The 22,157-nt window shown below is 53.2% G+C and overlaps 1 protein-coding gene across 3 annotated transcripts in view; it reads left to right on the top strand.

Moving 5' to 3' along the window:
* Positions 1-22,157, top strand: part of Pax7 (paired box 7) — a 91,316-nt gene that overhangs the window by 50,669 nt on the left and 18,490 nt on the right. For 2 of the 3 annotated variants that reach the window (XM_013033443.1, XM_013033448.1), the window contains exons 6-7: positions 3,746-3,911; positions 5,256-5,458. In XM_013033443.1, the coding sequence (XP_012888897.1) occupies positions 3,746-3,911; positions 5,256-5,458 (369 nt within the window). Of the gene's footprint in view, positions 1-3,745; positions 3,916-4,478; positions 4,490-5,255; positions 5,495-22,157 lie in introns of those variants that run through there. The other variant, XM_013033455.1, reaches the window with a different exon arrangement.

The following is a 22,157-nucleotide window of genomic DNA, read 5'->3' as shown; positions in this document are numbered from 1 at the left end:
TGCTTATGTGGTGCTGAGGAATCGAACCCAGGGCCTCATGCATGCAAGGCAAGCACTCTACCACTGAGCCACCTTCCTAGCCCCTCCTCCTCCACCACCTCCTCCTCTTCCTTCTCCTCCTCCTCCTCCTCTTCTTCTTCCTCCTCCTTCTCTTCCTCCTCCTCCTCCTCCTCTTGTTCCTCCTCCTCCTCTTCTTCCTCCTCCTCCTCTTCCTTCTTCTTCTCATTCTTCTCTCCCTATTCCTCTTTCTCCTCCTTTTTGTTTTTTTGTGCCAGAACTGTGGCTTGGACTCAGGACCTAGGCTCTTGTCCATCAGCTTTGGTGCTCAAGGTTGGTGCTCTATCCCTTGAGCAACAGCTCTACTTCTGGCTGTTTAGTGGTTAGTTGAAGGTAAGAGTCTCATGGACTTTCCTGCCGGGGCTAGCTTCAAATCACAATCCTCAGATCTCAGCCTCCTAAGTAACTAGGTTGTGCTCTACTTCTAAGAATCAATGGCTCTGAGATCCTGCAGTTCTGTGACATCTCAGTAGCCCTGCAGAGGGGAGAGCAGGTGGCCGGGATGGGGGTGGGCTTGGAGCTGGGTGCCTGGGGCAGATTCCAGCCTCTCCATCCTCAGTCTCCTCACCTGCAAAGTGGAGATGACCACAGTAGAAATAAAAACATAGACACGCCTGCACAGCAGAGCGCTTGGGGGAGGGGGTCTGTCGTGTGAAAACTTCACACCCTCAGCTATGACCATATTGCCTCTTGATGTTTGTTTTCCACTGGCTGTTTGCCTGACACTACTCTGGTCACTGTAATTCCAACCCATACCCTAGCACTGAGTATGAAGAGAAGGCTTAAAAATGAACGATCAAGCTGGGTACTGGTGCTCATGCCTATAATCCTAGATGCCCAGGCTGGAGGTCCACAAGACTCAGATTATCTCCAATTAACCAGCAAAAGGCCAGAAGTGGAGTTGTGCCTCAGGTGGTAGAGTGAATGAAAAAACTCAGACACAGCACTCAGACCCTGAGTTCAAGCCCCAATATTGGCACACACCACACACACACACCAGAATAATTGGGGCCAGGAGCAGGGCTCAGTGGCAGAGCAGACTCAGTGGCACAAGGCCTTGAGTTCCATCCCCAGCACCATCACCACCCACACTTACCACACACTCATGCACACACATACTTGTACACACACAGGCACACACAGAGGAAAGAGTAATCAGATCCAGCTCCTGTTTTCAGAGAGCTCAACCCTGACCAGGAGGTCGTGGCTGAGAGGTGGAGGTTGCCACTTCCCTCCGGGAGTCCCCATTTCCTGTCTGGAAATGCAGCTGGCATCAAAGTGGCAGAGGGCCCCGCGGGGTCAGTGGGATGTCACACGGTGGCTCTCAGCGCCTCTCCTATGTCAGCTACCTGAGATCCAGAACCGCCCCCAAGTCAGAGGGTGTTAGCCCCGTTTTTGGGAAACAGAACCAGAGAGTTCCTGGGCTGTCTCCATCGGAACCAGGAGTCAGAGGTATAGCTGCAGACCCAGCTTCTCCAGAATATGGTTTTCTAAGCAGGTGAGGTGAGGGTGTCCTGGGTGAAGAAGAGATGAGAGAGCGGGCAGCAAGGGGCAGACCTTCTCCTCTAAGCAGCCCCTCCCAACCCGTGCCCTGCCTGCCTTCCTGCCTGAGCTCACTGGGGCCACTCCTTGGCTTGTCTGTTCTATGCCAGGCAGAGGGCAGCTTGGGGACCAGGACTGGGTCCAGCCCATCTCTCCACAGTATCTTGCTTGGTGTAGAGCAGAGTCCCCTTGAAAGTCTGGGGTGAGGAGGATAAACATGAAAGAAGAGAAAGGGGAAGAGCAGCAAAGGGAAGGAGGAAGGACCAGAAAAGACCAGTGACATTGTGGGCTCTAACCACCCCCCCACTGAGCTGCCTATGTGCTCATCTCGGCAGGTGTTTGGTCATGGCGTTTGGAGGTCTTAAGTAACCTGGTGCCAAGGGGTATTGGCATCTTTACCCTACCGGGAGAGACTCAAGCTAAAGCCTCATGGCTTCAGTTCCAACAAAGACATAGGAGAGCTCCCCTGTGTTCCTTGTTTTCTATCCATTCATCCATCCACGCATCCATCCAGCTTCCATCCACACAACATCCATCTATCCACACTTATCTCTATTCATTATCCATCCACACGTCCATCCATCTATCCACACTTTATATCCACAAATCCACACATTCATCCATACAACAGCCACACATCCATCCACACATTTATCCATCATCATCCATCCATCCACACATTAACCCACACGACTCTCTATATATCCATCCACGCATCATCTACACATCCACACATCATCTATCCATCTCCGTCCATCATCCATCCGCATCTTTAAGCATCTATCCATCCATACGTCTATCCACACATCATCCATCATCCACACACACACACACACACCCATCATCCATCCACACATTTATACATTATCATCCATCCATCCACACATTAACTCACACATCTATCCACATATCCATTCACACATCATCCACACACATCCATCCATCATCCATCCACCATCACACACATCCATGCACACGTTCATCCACTAACCATCATCACCATCCCTCCACACATCCATCCATCATCCATCCATCCATCAACCATCATTCATTCATCCATTCATTTATCCATTTGCACATCCATCTACTCTCCTGTGTATGCGCCCATCTATTCATCATCACAGATAAGTCCATTGTTCATTCATTCAGCATACACTCATTCATTCACCTATCACTCATTCATCATTCATCTGTCCACCATTCATTCAGTGTTTGTTGAGTGCCTATGGAGGCCTCTGTCCCATGGGGCCTAGAACCTTACAGGAAACACAACCAAACAGCCAAGAAACCACATAAAACAAAGGGCTGATTACAGAAGTGTCATGCGGAAGCTACCTGGGAGAAGGCGGGGAGCCACCTGTGCCCATCCCTAGGCCTCAGACTAGGGAGGGTCTTCCAGCTGCAGGAGGAGTATTCGGGCAAGAGAGAAGAGCATATGCAAGTACCACAGGTGAAACCGAGCCATTTTACACTTCCATTCTCTTTGTCTGGCAAGTCTTAGGAAGCTTGTGAACTCAAATGAGAGGACTTGAAGGACAGAGCAGTTCTAGGGCCTGGGGCCAGCTATATGGACTATAGAGAGACACCTAGAGGAAGGAGAGACTCAAGTGTGGTTATTTCCCAGATGTTTAGGAAGTCCCCGTGGGTTTCCTATTCAGTGAGACCCAGGCTGTTAAGCAAACAGCAAGGAACTGGCTTACACAGCATGGTATGGAGGAAAGTCTCTCATCAGCTTCCAGACAGGAGATCTTCTCTGGGCAGAGGGGAAAATGAGGGATGGAGAAGAAAGAATGACAGGCGGGACACCAGTGACCCCCGGGGCTGGAGCTGCAGGAGGAGGAGCACTGGACTCAGAGCCTCACAGATACGTGCGGGGCCCTGGCACTCCCTGCCTTGTGGCCAGGTCATCCACGTCCTGTGGGCCTCAGTTTCCTCTTCTATCTAATGGGGGCAATGGTAACACCTGGGTAACTGTGAGGACAAAAGAGGATCATGCCTATGGCTCTACAACTGTGCTGGGTGCGTGCGTGGAGGTGGGGTCCCTTCCCTGGAGGAGGCTGATGGCCAGGGGTCTGATTCTAGCTGTGTTTCTAGCTCTGCCACGAGCCAGGCTGAAAGTTGTTTATCCTCCATTCTCCATCCTCAGGTCTGGTTCAGCAACCGCCGTGCCCGCTGGCGTAAGCAGGCAGGAGCCAACCAGCTGGCCGCGTTCAACCATCTTCTGCCAGGAGGCTTCCCACCCACCGGCATGCCCACGCTGCCCCCCTACCAGCTGCCAGACTCTACCTACCCTACCACCACCATCTCCCAAGGTGAGCTTCCTGCCCACCCCACCCCCTTCTCCTGCCCCACCCACCAGCCTGCCTGTCACTCACAAGAGTGTTCCTCCCTTACGACTGGGTGTAGACCAAGAGGCCACAGACCATTAAGATAGAGAAGATACAGTCCTGTGGTCCTGCTCTTGAAATGCTTAGCTTCCCAGAGGCCACAGTCGCCAGGGAAGGTGGCAATGTAGCCTCTGCACCCAGTTACAATGAGCTTTTCAAATGGGGGCCTCTTAAGGGTCTTTTTGCAATGCCAGGCTGGGGTTTGAGATGCTGCCTTCTTACCAGGAGATGCCCATGCAGGGAGGGAAGGCTCAGAATATTGTCTATTGATTTGGGGCCAAGTATAGCCAGTCTTCAATTAAAATGAGAATGGAAGCTGGGCACCAATGGCTCATGCCTGTGATCCCAGCACTCATGAGGCTGAGATTGGAGGGTCACAGTTTGAAGCCAGCCTGGGCAAGAATGTCCATGAGACTCTTGTCTCCAATTGCTCAAGTGGTAGAGTGTTAGCCTTGAGCAAGAGAGCTCAAGGGACAGTGCTCAGGCCCTGAGTTCGAGCCCCAGTGCTGGCAAAAAAAGAAGAGTAAATAAATGAGAGTGGAAAGTGTGTGCATGTGTGTGTGCGTGCACACGTGTGGGCTGGCATGTGTGTGCCAATGCTGGGGGCTGAACTCAGGGCCTCTGGCTTTTTCACTCAAGTCTGTCCTTCTGCCAGTTGAGCCAGTGTTCCATTTCTGGCTTTCTACTGGTTAATTGGGGACGAGAGACTGGTGGACTTTTCTGCCTCAGCTGGCTTCCAGTCGATATTCATATCTCAGCCTCCTGACTGTCTAGGATTGCAGGTGTGAGCTCCTGAGGCCTGACCTATGATCTTGAGATGAAATCATGCCAAGGTCAAGGGTGATGAGGTCCCAGCCTCAGAGGGCCACAGAGACGGACTCTGATGGCAGATTCTCAGTCCAGTGACGAAAAACAGAAAAGGCTAGAGTTAGGTTAGTCAAAGCCTGCTGCAGGAGCTCTCCAGGAAAGACTGAATACTAAACACTAACTAAATCACTAAATACTGACAGGTATGTGAGTGAAGTAGGGTCCCTAAGAAAGTTACAACTTTCAGTTTGCCCAGCATGCATTGAACATAACTGTATATCTAGCACCAAGCAACAAGGCCCATGGTGGGGGCTCAGTTGAACTTGTGCGATCCTGGGTCACCAGAGAAGATGCTGTCTCTTCTCTCAAAGGACCAGACTTGGCAGAGGCCAAAGCAACATGGCCACTTCCTCCCCACCGAGATTCTTTCCCGCTCAGGACCTCCCTTGGGTTTCTCCACAGATGGAGGCAGCACCGTGCACCGTCCCCAGCCCCTCCCACCGTCCACCATGCACCAGGGTGGGCTGGCGGCGGCTGCAGCCGCTGCCGACACCAGCTCTGCCTATGGGGCTCGTCACAGCTTCTCCAGCTACTCTGACAGCTTCATGAACCCAGGGGCTCCTTCCAACCACATGAACCCCGTCAGCAACGGCCTGTCTCCTCAGGTAAGTGGCCTCCCCATTCTGTCCCAGGTCTCATAGCCAAGGCAGCTGCTGGTCCAGTTGGTGGAGTTCCAGGTCAGCTCTTCCATGGGCAACACAGGGGCCACTCAGAATCTATTGGTCTCCATGAAGCACTTGGTTTTGGGGACCTCAGGAGGTGGACTGGGTGGGTCCTCTACCTGCACTTGTCTTATCTGTGGGCCATGGCACCAGGCTGGTTTTTCTCAGTTTGCAGAGACTGGATTGTGGATTAGCTCCTGACCTAACAGCCATCAGAGTTCATAAAACGCTGGCCCCATCGCCTTCATACGTCCGATGTCTGAGAGGCAGGCATGTGGGAAGCTGTGGGAAGTTTTGTTCTAAAAACCAAGAGTTCTTCCTGGATCTGTCCTGTTCTCCATCTCCAGCCTTTCTCAGGGGTAAATGGATCAGTGAGAATCAGGGCCTATCCTATTGGTGGAGTAATTGCAAATCAGGTTCTGGGCCAGGACCTCTACTCTGATTGGGTCTTGAAAAGTCTGTCCACTTATGTGATTGGTTGCTGGTTAAGTCCCTTATTGCCTTGTACTGTACTGAAAGTCTGGAGACCTGCTCTGGATGGAGTGGCAAACAATGCGGGGCTTGTGGCAGTTGTTGGTGGGTTTGTGGACCAGATTCCATGATGCTGGAAGTCCCTGTGAACTTGAGATTCATTTTTATAGCAGTAACAGGCTCCCCAGAACCCCAGAGGAAAGGACTCAAAGCTGAGACTGATTTTATTTTGTCTTCTACCTGCGGTGTCCTTCCTTCCTTCCTTCCTTCCTTCCTTCCTTCCTTCCTTCCTTCCTTCCTTCCTTCCTTCCTTCCTTCCTTCCTCATGTCTACAAGAGGAATGGACACAGGACAGAGGATAAACTAGCCAAGGCAGCTGTAACATGCTGGGAAAGGTCTAGGCTTTGGGGCTGGGTTTAGAGTTTCCCCCTCCTGTTGTTTGGCGGTGATCTGGGGCTGCCTGCTACATTCACTCATTTGCTGACAGAGCAAAGCACCCAGCACAAAGCCCAGCACAAAATAACACTAAGTAAATATTAGTTCTTTAAAGATTTGTTCTAATACTTAGTTCTAACTATTTTTCCTTCGGTTTCTTAGACAATATAATTAATAGGGGAAAACTGTTACTTTAAAAAAAAAAAGAAAGTAAGCCAGTCCCTCATGGTTCACACTTGTAATTCTGATGATCAGGGTTTGAAGCCAGCCTAGGCAGGAAAAGTGAGACTCCTATCTCCAAAAAAACCACCGAAAAGGGCAGAAGTGGATCTGTGGTTCAAGTGGTAGAACATCCACCTTGAGCAAAAAAGCTAAAAGGCATTGCCCAGGCCCTGAGTTCAAGCCTCAGTACTGGCGCGCACACACACACACACACACACACACACACACACACACACTGCCAAAAGGACTCAAGCAAACTCCATCCTGTAGGTCATACCATCCAGCTATGCATTTGTGTTTTTTTTTTTTAAAGTTTTATTGGAATGCCTGTGGCTTTGGGGCAATGGCAGCAGGGCTGAGTTTTACAGGAGACCATAGAGACCACAAAACCTGTAGAACTGTGTGACCTGTACAGAGAACAATGCCAGCCTCTGATCTCAGCATGCTCAAGGGGGCTAACAGGCTCTTTCCTGTTTACCCCCATTGGTGTGGAAGATGTACAGTCCATTTAGTCCATGATTAAATTGTGGGGAAGGCCTCGCTGTGATTTTCTTGGAGTAGGGATAATGCTGGGATTGTAGAGTTTGGAATGAGATCCATCTCCACAAAGCGCCTAGCTCAGGCCTGGAATGGTATGTGTGCCAGGGAACCCTAAGCAGTTACAGGGAGAAGAAGCCCTTTCCGGTACCTTCTACCCAGCATGTCCTCTGGGCACTGCAGATGATTGTGCTGGCCTGGCTGCACTCGCCAGCCCTGGAGAACTGGTCTGTACTGGGCTTGCCCCAATCTCTGCTGATACCCCAGGCAAATGACCTCCTACATCTACAACAGAGCCCCGTGGGTTGCCACGTTTCCCTGGTGAGACTTAATTTGATTGGCCCCGTTTGGGGGTTCAAGATCATGACCCTCTGTTGCATGATAGCCAAGGCTAACTGGCCAGGCTGACCTTCCAGAGCTGGGGCAAGAGAGAGCATCACATGGGATCCCAGAATCCTCTGGGTTAGGACACTGCTGAGACTCTGGGGGTTCTGCACCCCACAATGTGATCCGGACACGTTTGGAAAGGCTAAGGAGGGACACTGAGGTATTGAGGTCACCTTTCAATTCAGAGACAGGCCTAGGCCTGGGCCTAATCGCTCCTGTGCTGGTCCGACCGTCTCGTGTGCACCACGTGTGATCCCCAAGCAGAAGGCCTCCCACCCAGCAGAGGAGAGATGTGCGGATGAGAGGTCCCTGGCCTTCAGGGAGAAGGGGGGAGAGGGAGAAACGCAAGCACTGGTACGAGCGGCCAGACCCCTGCAGAAACTTCTCCATTCCGGGTTGGAAGGTGCAGCCATTAGATGATGTGTTTGCTGCCCCTGCCTTCATTCCTCCTTCATTCCTCCCTCGACCCTGGGGAGGACAGACTCTAACAGCAGGAGAGCCTGGAGAGGCGTCCACCTGGTCTACCTGGTCTGTAATCCTCGGTGGAGAGGCTGTGGGGACGTGATGGATCGGTGGCTCTCTGAGTCCACTGCAGCGTTCCCCTTGAGGCGTGAAGAGTGATGGGGGCTCTGACAGGGGGAGAGGGGACCTGGCAGGGGACAGCTGCGGAGAAAGGGCTGCACTGTGCTGTGAACGAGTGGATGTTGGACTTCTGCCCAGCACATCCTGAACTGGGGTTAGGGAGGGGGGGTCTAGGTGTAGGACAAGCTCTGGCTTCATTCTCTCCTTTCTGAATAGACAAGGTTGGTGACCCATCTGCCCATCCCTGGGGTCTTGGAAGGGGTAAAGTGATGCTAGGGTTCTCCCCAGTTTGAAATCTGTGTGGGGAGAGGGTTGTTCCCTATAGGAAGGGCTTGTCTGCAGCCCCTCTGGGCCACAGGGAGGGCAGCTTGGGCTGGACCAGCCACCTGACCTGGAGGGGCTGTAGGCACTTTACCCTGACAGCTTTGGCCTTTGAAACTGGACAGTGGTTTGTTCACCCAGCACTCAGTGAGAGTCCCATTGGAGGATGAGGCTGGAGGTTTGTGGGACCCCGGGTCAGGTCCGGGGGCAGCTAGTTCCTCACACTGATGTCCCGAGTCTGTTCTCTCCTCCAAGCCTGGGACATCGATGCCCTCGAGTCTTGGGCCTCCTCAAGAAGGCACTCCAGCAGAACCCTGCAGAAAGGCTCTTCTGCTTTTTCTGCCCTGAGCCCTGGCTGTGCAGTGGGCAGCTGAAAGGACAAAGACTGACCCAGGGCCGGCCACGAGCCAGTGCTGTCTCCCTGGCCCTCAGAACACATCAGGGAATCAGGAGAGCACTGAGACTCAGGGCAGTTGCAGGTGGGCTGACACCTTTGCTTGGCTTTAGGGGGCTTCTCTATAGCCCTCACCATCAAACCCCACCTAATAGGGTCAGGTCCTACGAGCTCAGCACAGGACGCCAGCAGAGTCTATGTGCCTCAGGCCCTTCAGAAGTGGCGTCGGGAGAAGCAGGCCTGTTCTCAGCACCTCATTCAGATGCCTTGCCTGGGATTGGGCCCCTCATACCCAGCTGTTCTCACCTCTTTGCTTCAAGCGAAGGGTCAGTTATTAGGAAGTGACTCTGTGCGTGTATGTGTGTGTGTGTGCGCGCGCGCGCGCGCACGCATGTGCATGTGTGCCTGATGGGGCATGAACTCAGGGCCTAGGTGCTGTCCTTTAGTTTTTTCCCACCGAAGGCCAGCACTCCAGCACTTGAGCCTCACCTCTACTTCCAGCTTTTTGGTGGGTTAACTGAAGATAAGGGTATCATGGACTTTCTTGGGTTTCAAACCTCAGATCTCAGCTTCTTAAGTAGCTGGGATTATAGGCGTGAACCACCAGTGCCCAGCTTGGAAGAGACTCCTGGAGAACAACTCGGGAGACTTAAGTTGGAGACATAGGACACATCTTATAACAGGGGAGTCCTCTGATGGCTTCACAGCGACTCTGTCTAGGAATGACAAGCCGGGCACCCAGAGACAGGAAAGAGGATGCCAGTCCTGCCCAGAGGGGGTCCCATTGGGCTCCAGGGCCTTTGTCTGCGCATTGTAGAAAGGGAGACTTGTGTCTGCCACCGTCACTTCTGGTGCTCCTCATCACATCCTCGCCGGCTGTCATCTCCTTCGTCCCCTTCAGGAGCTTAAAATGAAGGCATCTGTAAAAGAGATTTACATATTTACAATCCACCCATACTGACCTACTGAAAACTGTCTTCCAAGTGTGCTGTTAATCACAGGACCGTGGGGGCGCACCAAGCTTTCCCGTCCTTTCCTGCTAGTCCCCCCTCCTTTCCCTCTAGTGCACACCAGAGTTGTGGTGATAGCAGCTGGGCTTAGCACTCCTTTAGCAGGTGGGAATCCCCAGGTTCAATCCCTTGCAGCACAGAAATAAATGTGTCAATAAAAATAAGTAATCGCAATGACCGTCAGTGTGAATTGAGTGTACACAGCTAGCCAGGCATGAGCAGGGTGAAATGTCCTGGGCACTGAATCTCAGGGGTTATCTTGTGACCCTTATTTTACAGATGAGGAAAGTATCTTGTCCAGAGCTATCCATCATCATTACCCATCCATCTACCCACATATTCATCTATCTACCTATCCATCTATCTACACATCCACCAGTCCATCTGTACCTCCATCTACCAATCCATCCATCCATCAATCCATACATCCACCCATACACACTTCCATCCACACATCCATCTATCTGTCTCCTCACCCATTCATCCATCTATCCATATATTTAACTATTCACATTCTATCCAAACATCTATCCACACACACATCCATCCATCCATCCACCCATTCATCCATCTCCCATCCATCCACACATCCATCCATCATTCACCTATATATGCATATATCCATTCACAATCTATCCACACATCCATCCACATATCTTTCCATTTACCAGTCTGCCCATCCATCCATTTATTCATCCATCCACCCATATACACTTCCATCCATCCACACGTCCATCCATCCACACATCTATCCATCTACTAATCCACCAGTCCATCTGTACATCCATCCACCAATCCATCCATCCATCAATCCACACATCCACCCATACACACTTCCATCCATCCACACATCCATCTACCTCCTCACCCACTCATCCATCTATCCATATATTTATCTATCCACATTCTATCCAAAATCTATACACACACACATCCATCCATCCATCTCCCATCCATCCATCCATCCATTTATCCATCCATCATTCATCTATATATGCATCTGTCCATTCACACATCTATCTATACATCCATCCACATATCCATCCATTCACCAGTCTGCCCATCCATCCAATTATTCATCCATCCATCCATCCACACATCCATCCATCTGCCAGTTCATTCATCTTCCCATACATCCATCCACATATCTATCCATCTGTCAATTCATCCATCCAACTACCCATCTGTTTATCCATTTATCTAGCCACTCACACATCCATCTCTCCTCCAAATACCTATTGAGCCATGTGTCAGGCTCTGTGGCAGTAACAGAGCTATCCGTTGCAATGATGCTAATGTGTCATATTTTCTTCCTGTGAGGTCAGTCTAATGGTCCACATTCAAGTTCAAGGTCACAGAGACAATTAATGGGAGATTGCCAAACTTCCCCTTCCTCCGCAAAGCTCCAGGCTGTATTTGTGATTGTTGATGATCAGGGGTCTCCTAAATGCTTCTCAATAGCAGATACTCAATGTTGCATTCCACCACCGTCCAGGGCCTCCAGGGGAGGGTCAAACCAGAAAGAACAGAAACTTCACCAATAGAACCCTCCTGGGTTCCAGAACCTACCTGAGCACTTGGCCTGTTTAAAATCCTTCAAACCCCACGACAAGCCCACACTTAGGGAAATGTACCCAGAGAGGTTAAATAACCAGCCCCAGAGCTGGTGAGTAGTGGGAACAGGTGTTGGAGATCTGCTTGACCCATGAACATCACCATCCTTCAACCCTCCCCAGCACAAGAGCAAGGCATACTGCTGGCCCTAGGGAACAGAGCCCTGCCCTGCACAGGCACCAGGAACTCCCTACGCCTCATCCTCTACTCCCTTCCTCTTTGTCCCTCTCCCTTTATTGGTGACATTGCGTTTATAATAAGCATTTAAAATGAGTCTTGCTGGACCAGAGACAAGGAAGGAGGAGGGAGCAAGAGATTTGTAGGCAGGAAGATGGGAGGGGGATTGTGGGGTGTTAAATAGCCCAGAATTTTTAAAAAACTGATGCAAATCACTAGTAGGAGAGAAAATTATATGCAATTACGTCCTGATATTGGAAGGTTTTGCCTAGCCCAGGCAACAAGATCTCATTAACAAGCAGAAAATAAGATTGAAATGGTGTGTAAAAGAGCTGAAAAATGAATTTGAATGCTGCGTTTGTCCACAATTACCCCCTCCTTCACACATATTTTATTGCAATTTTTTTATTATTCTTAATCTCTCTATTCCTCAAAGCAGATTGGGGACATCCTGGCATTACCAGGGCATCGGGAGGAGGTGTGGAGGATATTTTTTTTCTGCCCCATTGAAAGGAGACCCTTCTCTCAAACATTTCCCAAGGTTGGGGTTTGGAGGGATCAGAATTCATTTCTCCAGCTTAGTGGGTTGTCAGAACACGGAGCTTTAACCCCAGCTGCCTGCTCCTCTGAGCCCCGCCCCGCCCTTCCCTTGCTTCCCTTCCCTAGCAATTCCTTTACCTCCCACTTCCTTCTCCTTGCCTTCTGAGGGCCTCTTGTGAGCTCTTCTTTCAGGGACTCTTTCCCTCAGGTGCCCAAGGGGTGTGAGGAGGCCTGGAGAGAGAGCACACGCAGAGCCTTTGCCAACAAGCCATCCTGACTTGAAGTTCTGGGTCTGCCACTGACCCTGAGGCAGCTTGCTTCTGGGTGTCGTATTTCTCACCTTGGGAAGAAAATGGAATAAAGGGACTGACGCATAGTAGGTGGTTAGTAAACGTGCCTTCTCAGAGCCTTGCCCTCATCTGTGCCCTGGGCCCCAGTTCTACACCACATCTCTTCCCTTCCTTTCTTCCTTCTCTCTTCCCCTCTCACTTTTTTGGTGTTGGTACTTGGGCTTGGATTCAGGTCTGGATACCATCCCTTAGTTGTTGCTGTTGTTGTTTTTCAGTCAAAGCTGGTGCTCTCCCACTTGAGTCACAGCTCTGCTTCTGGCTTTTCGGTGGTTACTTGGAGATAAGAGTCTCACCGTCTTTCCTATTCATGCTGGCTTCAAAATGCACTCCTCAGAGCTCAGCCTCCTGACTAGCTAGGATTTCAGGGGTGAGCCACTGGCGCCTGACTCTCCTTTTCTTCTTCTTCTTCTTCTTCTTCTTTTTTTTTTTTTTTTGGTCGGCCGTGGGGCTTGAACTCTGGGCCTGGGCGCTGTCCCTCAGCTCTTCAGCTCAAGGCGAGCGCTCTACCACTTGAGCTACAGCGCCACTTCCGGTTTTTCTGGCGGTTATTGGAGATAGGAGTCTCACGGTCTCTCCTGCCCGGGCTGGCTTTGAACCAGGATCCTCAGATCTCAGCCTCCTGAGTAGCTAGGATTACAGGCATGAGCCACCAGCGCCTGGCTCCTTTTCTTCTTGATCTGCATCCATCCTGCACCCTGCAGGCTGTTCGGCTGATCCTGCCTGGGGAAGAGAGGTGACTGCCTTTCTCCTCTCCCCTCTCTGCCCTGTGATCTGGAAAGGATGAGCTGGGAGAGACAGGGAGAGACAGGGACAGGAGCTCCATGTGATGTTCTAGGATTGGGGAAAACTGAGTCCTCCTGAACCCCCGTTTCTCATGGCTGCTAGTGACTCTGGTGGGGGCCGGGGGTGGGGATCAGAGGTTAGTTTGGGGACAGTACCAGGAAACTGAGTTTTCTTTTTTTGTTTTGTTTGTTTGTTTGTTTTTGGCTGGTCATGGCGCCTACCACTTGAGCCATAGCGCCATTTCTGGCTTTTTCTGCTTATGTGGTGCTGAGGAATCGAACCCAAGGCTTCATGCATGCAAGGCAAGCACTCTACCACTGAGCCACCTTCCCAGCCCATGAGTTTTCTTTTCTTTTTACTTTTTTTTGTTAGTGGCGGTGGGGCTTTGAACTCTGGGTCTGGGCGCTGTCCCTCAGCTCTTCAGCTCAAAGCTAGTGCTCTACCACTTGAGCCATAACCCCACTTCTGGTGGTTTATTGGAGATAAGAGTCTCACGGACTTTGAACCTCGATCCTCAGATCTCAGCCTCCTGAGTAGCTAAGATTACAAGCATGAGCCACCGGCGCCAAGCATGAGACTGAGTTTTCTTGAACCTAAAGTCAAGGGACATCTTTTCAAAGTGTCCACCCTCCAGACTGTCAGTATATCTGTATCAGCTCCCAGAGACCCCTCCAGACTCTATCTGCCAGCCCCTGGCCTTCGCCTGATGGGGAGAGCAATGAGGGAACATAGGTGCTCTCTACCCTGTTTCTCAGTTGCCCCATGCCTCCCCAGCCCTGCCCTTTTGCCCCTAGCCAGCCAGGGATGTGGCTGCCCCAGAGGTGTGGATTGATGATTTTCACCACAACTTTTAGTTCTGACCCTCAGCACTCCCCCCATTCCCCCCCCCACACACACACACAAGTCTCTGCGGCCCTGGAGTGCGGTTCCTGCCAAGTTCTGGTTCTCACGGCTTCTCTGCCTTTGTGAAGCTCACTTGCCCACCTCTGTGGAAAAGCCGAGCTGTTTCCCTGCTGGCGGCTGGCTCACCCAACCCAGTCCACCTGCTGTTGTCCATCATGTGCCCGGCTCCAGCTCCCAGGGAGAGGCCAGGGCAGAGCCATCTTCTGTGAAAACAGAGCTGTGTTTATGTGTCTGCCTGTCTTGCCCCTTTTCCAGGGTGGAGGGGTGAGGAGGAAGGGGGAGGGGACAGTCATGCCTGCTTTGAGATCCTCCAGGAACAGGGGTGAGGGGGTGGGGGTCGGGTCTTGGTTTCCAGGGTGTGTGTGTATGTGTGTGTGTATGTGCGCCTGCGTGCATGCCCTTCACGGAGGAGGAAGAGAGCAAGCTGGTCTTTTCTCCTTTTCGAGGACAGATTGAGTCTAGGGAGCTGAGCTTGTGCTTCAACTGAGAGTATCTAAGGAGGATGGTGGCCTTCAGGGGACAAGTGTCCACCACTGAAACAGCCAAATGCCAAACCTGCTCCTGTGGGCAAGAAGGCCTAGAGTCAGTAAGGCAAGGGAAGTGTCCGGCCTGGGATGTCTGGGTGCCTCCATGTGTGGCCCAGCCCACAGGCAGCACTGAACTGCGAGGCCCGTGACATTGACTTTGGTGGCTCTCTGTGTCTGGCATCCTCGTAGACCACCAAGAACCAATGGTCAACCCCAAACATAGGCCTGTCTGACAAGACACAGCCACACTGGGCTCCCAGGAAGAGGGTGAGGCAGCTGCTCTTGGCTCTGACCCTAGGTTACGCTGTCATACCTTCAAGTTCCAGGATCTAAAGATCCTTGTGAACACGGCACATGGAAGGTTCAGAGAAGAAAGGCGCACGGCTGTCTCTACTCTGATGTGGTATGTTTTGGGGGAGCCGGTACCCTCTTTACAGTGAGCCTTTGGAGATTGGTTGTAGAGCAGGCAGTGTGGTTCAGGGAGAGCTTCCTGGAGGAAGAGGGATTGGATCAGGGTAAGTAAAGGAAGAGAGTGGAAGTGGATCACAGCCTGAGCCACAGGCAGTGACTTAGTGGCTTCTGATTTCCATGTGCCATGGACACAGTAACCAGCGGACCAAGATTTGAATTCTAGCTCTTCTAAGCTACAAGTCTTCTATCTGCACCTTCTTCCCATCCTCCCTGGGGGGGGGGGGGGGGGGGAACCCCGGGGGGGGGGGGGGGTTTGCTGGGTTTCCCAGCAGGACAAGGGCTTAACAGTCCAGAGCTGCCTGGCTTGGTGGGAAAGAATGCAAATAGCGGATTTGTCCTTCTTTCTGATTAGCACGGGGGGCTCAGGACGAGACAGTCCCAACAGACAGAGGGAAAGAAAATGAGGGAGATTAGCAATTAATACTGAGAGCCTCTCAGGCCCATCCCTAGGGCCCCTGGTAAGATCCTGGATGGGTGGGAGACTGGATTTGGGAGGCCCAGGCAGGATTCCTGGTAGGAGAGGCAGGTATGCCTTTGAGGGTCCCCAGAGACCATGCCCTTCCTGTCTCCAGGTGTTTAACCTGCTGTTTCTCCTGGGCCTGGACCCCCCACACCCTCTTTGCCCTCTTCCTTCCCATTCTAGGCAACCCATGCAGACTTTGTTCATACATTGGCTGCCTCCTCCGTTACTTCCCTTTCCCCAGCTTCATGAGCTATCTATCTGTGCTGCCTCTGGGCGCCTGTCACGTTTTATCACTCCCCCCGGCCCCCACCCCCGACTTCTAGACCACTGCTGTTCTATAATACTAATAATGGTTAAATATTTTGATGGCTCACCACAGGTCAGATGTGTGCTGAGACCGCTACCCGGGTCATCTCAATTCATCTCTGTGACGCACCCTTGGGGAAGGCGCTGGAATTATTTTTAGTGGTACAAAGACAGTTTCAGACATTTGTCTCAGGCATGTTGCTCACTGAGGAGCAGGGTCTAAACTTGAAGCCAGCCTGCCAGGGGTTTGTGGTGCGGGGGAGGGGGGAAGAGGGGGGGAGCGCGGCCGTGGACCTCGAGAAACCCTTCCTACACAGGGAGTGTCATGGTCAGGGTATGTTTCCTTCCCATTTTCTGGGGAGACCTTTTCAGAACCCCAAAATGTGAGTCTGATTTCCACAAAGCCCAGCGCCCTCCAGAGGCAGAAGGGCAGAGAGCAGGATGCAGGGGCTGGCACCTCAATTTGGGGCTATCTTCAGCACTCAAGTCTTACCAGTCAGGCTCAGCTCTGCCTCTCTTTCTCCCTCTGTAAACCCAGACTGAGGAGGAAGCTCTGATGCTGTAGCAACCTGCTGGTGGAGGGCGCCAAGGTTCTGTGTGTGTGCGTGTGTGTGTGTGTGTGTGTGTGTGTGTGTGTGTTGTGTGTGTGTGTGTGACTTGAACTCAAGTCCTAGGTCCTGTCTTTTAGGTTGTTTATGTTTTTTCCTCGAGGCTATCGAGTCTCTACCACATGAGCCACAGCTCCATTTCTGGCTTTTTTGGTGGTTAATTGGAGATAAGAGTCTCACCGGCTTTCCTTCCCCAGCCTAGCTTTGAACCTTGATCCTCAGATCTTAGCCTCCTGAATAGCTAGGATTAACAGGGGCGAGGCACTGGCTTCTGGCCCTGAGGTTTTGGTAGGTAGGGACTAGATGCACACGTGAATCAGTGCGGGGCCGGACCCCAGGCCTGGCATTTCGGAGCCTCCTTCCCCAGCCCCTTTGCTTGGCAGCGTCTGTCTCGTTCCAACCTCTTTCTCACTGTGATCCTCCAGTCCCCGCTCCCAGGCTCCTGCCTGAAGCCTCAGCCACAGGGCTCCCCTTTTACCCCTGTCCTCTTTCCCAGCTGGACACATTTCTCCAGCACCTTCACCAGAGGGAGCAGGGGTTCTGGCACCAAGGGAGGCCAAGGGAATTTGGGGAGTCGCCAGGTCTGGGCCTACATCTGCAGGACATAGTTGGAGATCCTCGGAAGGGAAGACCTGGGTGCCCCACCCCACCCCTCATTCCTATGTACCTGCCTTGTCCCCCCCCCGCCCCCCAAGAATGGAGCCTCTGTTGCACGTTCTTGCCTCCCCCCGGCTGCTACCGGTGGTGGAGAACTTTCTCTTGGGTGGGTGGGAAATAACATCCCCAACTTATTTTTTGCGGGTCCCTTCTTCTCCCACCCCTTCCCTCCCTTGTCTGACTCTCCTGACGGCCGTCTGTGTGCTCGGCACCCCTCAGCCTCACCCATTGGACACCCATCCTCCCTTGTCCCCCTTCTCACCTGCCACGCACCTGCAGACAGGATCCTGGACCCTCTCTTTTCCCTCCTCCATCTCCACTCCCTTCTTGCAGACCCTCTTCTTCTGCCCCTTCTCTCTCCTCCCTCCCCCCCATCCCCTTCCCCTAATCTCTTCACTCTGCTTTCATTTGGGGGGGTCCACCTAGAACACATCAGCCTCTCCCATGTCGCTCAGTAGTGAACCCCTTCCTCCCTCCCCCACATCATCACCCTCAGCTCCACTGGGTTTGGCTGTGCAGGGCGGAGGTGGGGAGGGGTCCCCCAGGCCAGGCAGGGTGGGGGTGGCAGCAGGGGGACAGGGACAGGAGGCGGGGCACGCGTGGCCACCCCTCCCATTCCACCGCAGCCTCCGCCACCACAGCCGCGCCTTTGATCCATGGCCCGAGGCCGCCTGACAGTGGAAAATGCGGGGAGACAAAACCACTCAGTCAAAGTGATTCTCAACAACTGTCTCCCCGAGATAAGGACTCGCTCGGGCTCAGCGGCCTGCTTAATTCCGGCCTGCCTGGCCTGGGATCCGGGCACGGCAGCGAGCTGGCCGCTGGGCGGGCCTCAGCACAGGCCTCTGTGCAGGTCTGCCTGGGGGCAGGGGAGGGGACACCCAGGACCCAAAGTGTGACAGACCCCTTCATGCTACCAAGGGGCCCGGGCTGGGGCTGACAGCCCAGGGACAGCTCCCCAAGGTCCTACGGAGGAGAAACTTCCTCACCAGGCATGGAGGAGTGCCTTTCCCCCCACCAACGTGCTTTGCCCAGAACATTCCCACCCTCCCCTCTGCCCTTGTGCCATCCCTATTCACCCCTGGCTTCAGCTTCCGCTGGATCCCCAATGGAGGGGGGGGCGAGGGTGGGCATAAATCTTCCCAGACCCTGGTTCTTCCCCAGGGTAGCAGCATTGTTTCTGAACTCTTTCTGGATACTTCTCTCTCTACCCCCTCTAAAGCAAAGTCCAGACTATCTGCTGTCCCATGTCCCCAGTGCAAAGCCTCGTAAGCAGTAGTGGTCTACAAGTGTATTCCCACACCAAGTGGACTTTGCTTGCCCGCCCCCCCCCCACCCCATCTTCAAGAACCTTCTATTAGGAAAAGCCACTAAGCAGACAACCGTGAGCCAGAGGCCTCTAGAGAGGAAAGGATGCTCTGGCGAACCTAGGGAGGCTCTGTGGCCCTGGTCTCCTCCATCAAGGGAACTTCTTTACTCAGGGCTTGGCTAACCTGGCAGGGTAGACAGGGCTTAAAGGCCAGGCTTTGCCCTCTGACCCTCGTCCACCAGCAAGTTGGGTTCCAAATGAAGATCGGGAGACACCGGAGATTCTATTGCCAAGTGAGACCAAGAGAGAGCTCCAGCCATGGCCCAGGGTCCTATATGCTTCTCTTGTGGGTTTGTGAAGCGTGGAAACAGCTTCGTGGGCAGGTGACTCTGCCCAGGATCTGTGAGAGCTGGGGTGGCAGGACCAGCGGTAGAAGGGGCATCCCCATGGTCCCTCTGAGAGCAGGGGTGAATCTAGATGACCATTGGAGGATGGATCCTTCCCAGGGCAGGGAGACTCGAACCACCCCAGTGGCTCCCATCAGAAAGTCAGCTCCGGGCTGCCTTCACACCTCCGTTTCCAGGGAAGGCCTGGCATCTCAGAAGCACAGCACTAGCAAGCTCACCCAGGTGTGAAGCTGGAGGCCCTGTTGAAGGCCTGTCTAGCCTTCACATGCCTGGGGACCCCTGGAGCCCTGACCACATCGGCGAGATGACCTCCTTTTTTTGAGAGTGAACTACCCTCCCCAGAAATCTCAGCGCTGGGCACCACCCTGGAAATAGCTAGGCATCCTTCACTGCCTGGATAGATGACAGTCAGTGTGTGTGTGTGTGGGGGGTGGCTGTGACTCGAATCCTCTTCATCTCTGCCTCTGCGTGGGCGATGTCACCAAGTCCTGAGAAATCAGGCATTCCACGTTGAAGCAGCCTCGTGGTGAGCCAGCACTGAGTGAGGGGGAGGAGGCCTCAACTCCTCAAACCCTGAGGACATCCGAATGGAGCTGGCCCAGGTCCAAATAAACGCGACCCTCACCAGACCAGGAGGGGGCCTCTGACCAGCAGCATAGAGGATTACCGTCCCATGAGAGCCCTGGCAAGTATCTTATCACAAAGGAGACATGTCCAGGCTGAAATTGAGACGTGAGGCCCAGGGGCAGAACTTCCCCAGCCTCCTCCCTAAGGGCTCCCTTCCCATCCAGGCCGCAGACAATCCCGTCCCTGGCCTGAGAGCTCTAGCCAACTGTGTTCATCCTGTTGAGGCCTCTGGGGTAGAGCCACTCTTGTCTTTAATCCCCGCCCCCAAAAGTAGAGTTGGTAGTCCAGTGCTGTTTACAATGACAGCAGTGATACCTTGGTTGCTCAGAACCTGGCAGCTGACCCCTTTGCCCAGCCTGCTTGTGGTTCAGTGCTCACAATCATCTTGCCCATTTTGCAGAGTCAGAGGTAAAGTTCAAGGTCATCAGTGTAGGACAAGGTCAGGATCCAGTACCTAGGTCCTGCCAGGGACTGGATGTTCCCTCTACTCTGGACTGCCATGTGGGAGGGACAAGATCAGACCCTCTGGGTCTGGTCTGCATGCTAGCAAGATGCCCAGGCACACCAGAGACCAGTGGCTCACACCTGTCATCCTAGCTACTCAGGAAGCTGAGATCTGAGCTTCGTGGTTCAAAGCCAGTCGGTACAGAGAAGTCTGTGAGCCTCCTGTTTACAATTAACCGGCAAAAAGCTGGGAAGTGGAGGTGTGTCTCAAGTTGTAGCGGCACCAAACCTACGCAAAAACAAAGCTCAGAGACAGAGCCCAGGCCCAGAATTCAAGCCTTAGGACTCTCACACACACATACACACACACACACACACACACACCTTCTCCAGGGTTCTGAATGGACTGAGGTTTGAGCAGCTGTGGCTGGGTGGCTACTCCTGTCCTTTCTCCTCCCAGATCTAAGGTGCCCCCTGAGCTCCTTTCAGGGACTGAGAATGGACTCCCCTGCCCTGGGCAGGACAGAAAAGAGAAAGGAAGTGGCCTAGAAGGATCCAGAAAGTCCCTAGATGCAAGCAGGAAAAGATAGGGGATGACAGGCTCCTGCAGCTTTCCTCCAGGTCCGCGCTAGCCAGCAGCTAGACCAACTGGTTGGCTCCTTGGCATAGTCAGCTCCCAGGCTGACTTCAGGAAGGAGGCACACTGGCGGGGGGGGGGGTGTGTTGCAGAGGCTGACAGATAGAGAGTAGAGAGCCAGGATACACAATGCTGGCTGAAGCACTGCCCACAGAGATGCAAGGGAAAGGAAGGGAAAGAGGGTGCAGACCCGGAGAGAGGAAATGTAGCACACGCAGGAACCCATGGGCACACGGACAGGGGTAAGGGCAGTGGGAGAAGCAGAGAGGACACAGAAGGCAGGAAGACAGAAGCAAGGCTTGAAGTGAGTCCGAGTGGAACTGGAGGCAGGGACCTGCAGCTGGAGGCAGCCAGAGCAGAGGGCTCAGGTGCAGAGAGGGGCCGGAGGGCTCCTAGGGGAAGGACGCTGCAGCCAGATAGCCCAGATTGGAATTCCAGTCCCACCAGCTCTCAGCCACGTGGGCTTGGTCTGTCTGTTCCTCCACAGAAGCAGTAGGGGTGGATGGCCCCTTTGTCCCCCGGTGATACGGTAACCTCCCAAAGCCGGCTTCTTTCCATGGTCCCTGAAAAGCCCCCTCCCACCCACTGTCCAGGTGTCTGTCTGTCTGTCTGTAGAAGGTGGCTTTTCCCATGCTTCCTGGGTCTGAACCCCAGATGCTCTGGCCTCCTGGCGTGGCAATAGTTGGTCCCTGAGCCCCCACTCTCCACACCAGTTTCCCCCACCGCCAGCTTGGGGTGAAAAGTCTTGCCCTGTGGCCAAGTGTTTCGCTTTAGTTCCAGATGCCACCCTGACAGGTGCTCTCTTGTGATTAATGTCCCCAACCGTAGCCCTGGGACTGGCTCCTCCTCTCCCTCTCCCTCCTCCTCCTCCTCTTCCTCCTCTTCTTCCTCCTGCCCAGGCCTTCCAAAAGTCTCCTCCTGGCCCACTCTCTTTCTGAACCTGCCCTGGCCATCTCAGCTGGCCAAGCTGTGTGCTTCCTTCCAGCCTCTGTCTTCCTGGCTAGGTGATGCATTGACAGTCAGCCAAGTGCCCGGAGCCCCATGGGGCAAAGCAGAGAGGCTGCTGGGACATCAGAGGCCCCAGACAGCCCCAAGAACAGAGCCCAATGGGTCTGGGGTACAGAACACTTCTGGCTGGGCCAGAGACTCAGAGAGAGGATGCTGACAATCGTCACATTTACACATGGGACTTTCAGGTCCTGTGACGGAGGGAGGGGGAAGGGGGAGTGGATGGCTTGAAATAGAACAATGATTAAGAGCCTTGGCTGCTTGGGGCTGTGTGTGTGTGCTATTGGAGTTGGGGGAGCATGGCTGGAGTCAGCACTGGCCGCACTGGAGAGTACTGTTTGAATGGGATCCGTGGTTGACCAGCTGTGTACTCTTAGCCGAGTGACGTGAGCTCCCTCTGTCTCCTCATCCATCACAGGTGGACAACAGTGGCTCCTGCCTCCCAGTTACCT

This window comes from Dipodomys ordii, unplaced genomic scaffold, assembly GCF_000151885.1.
Source record: "Dipodomys ordii isolate 6190 unplaced genomic scaffold, Dord_2.0 Scaffold6, whole genome shotgun sequence".
Lineage (NCBI taxonomy): Eukaryota > Metazoa > Chordata > Mammalia > Rodentia > Heteromyidae > Dipodomys > Dipodomys ordii.
This window is presented reverse-complemented; position numbering and strand designations above follow the sequence as displayed.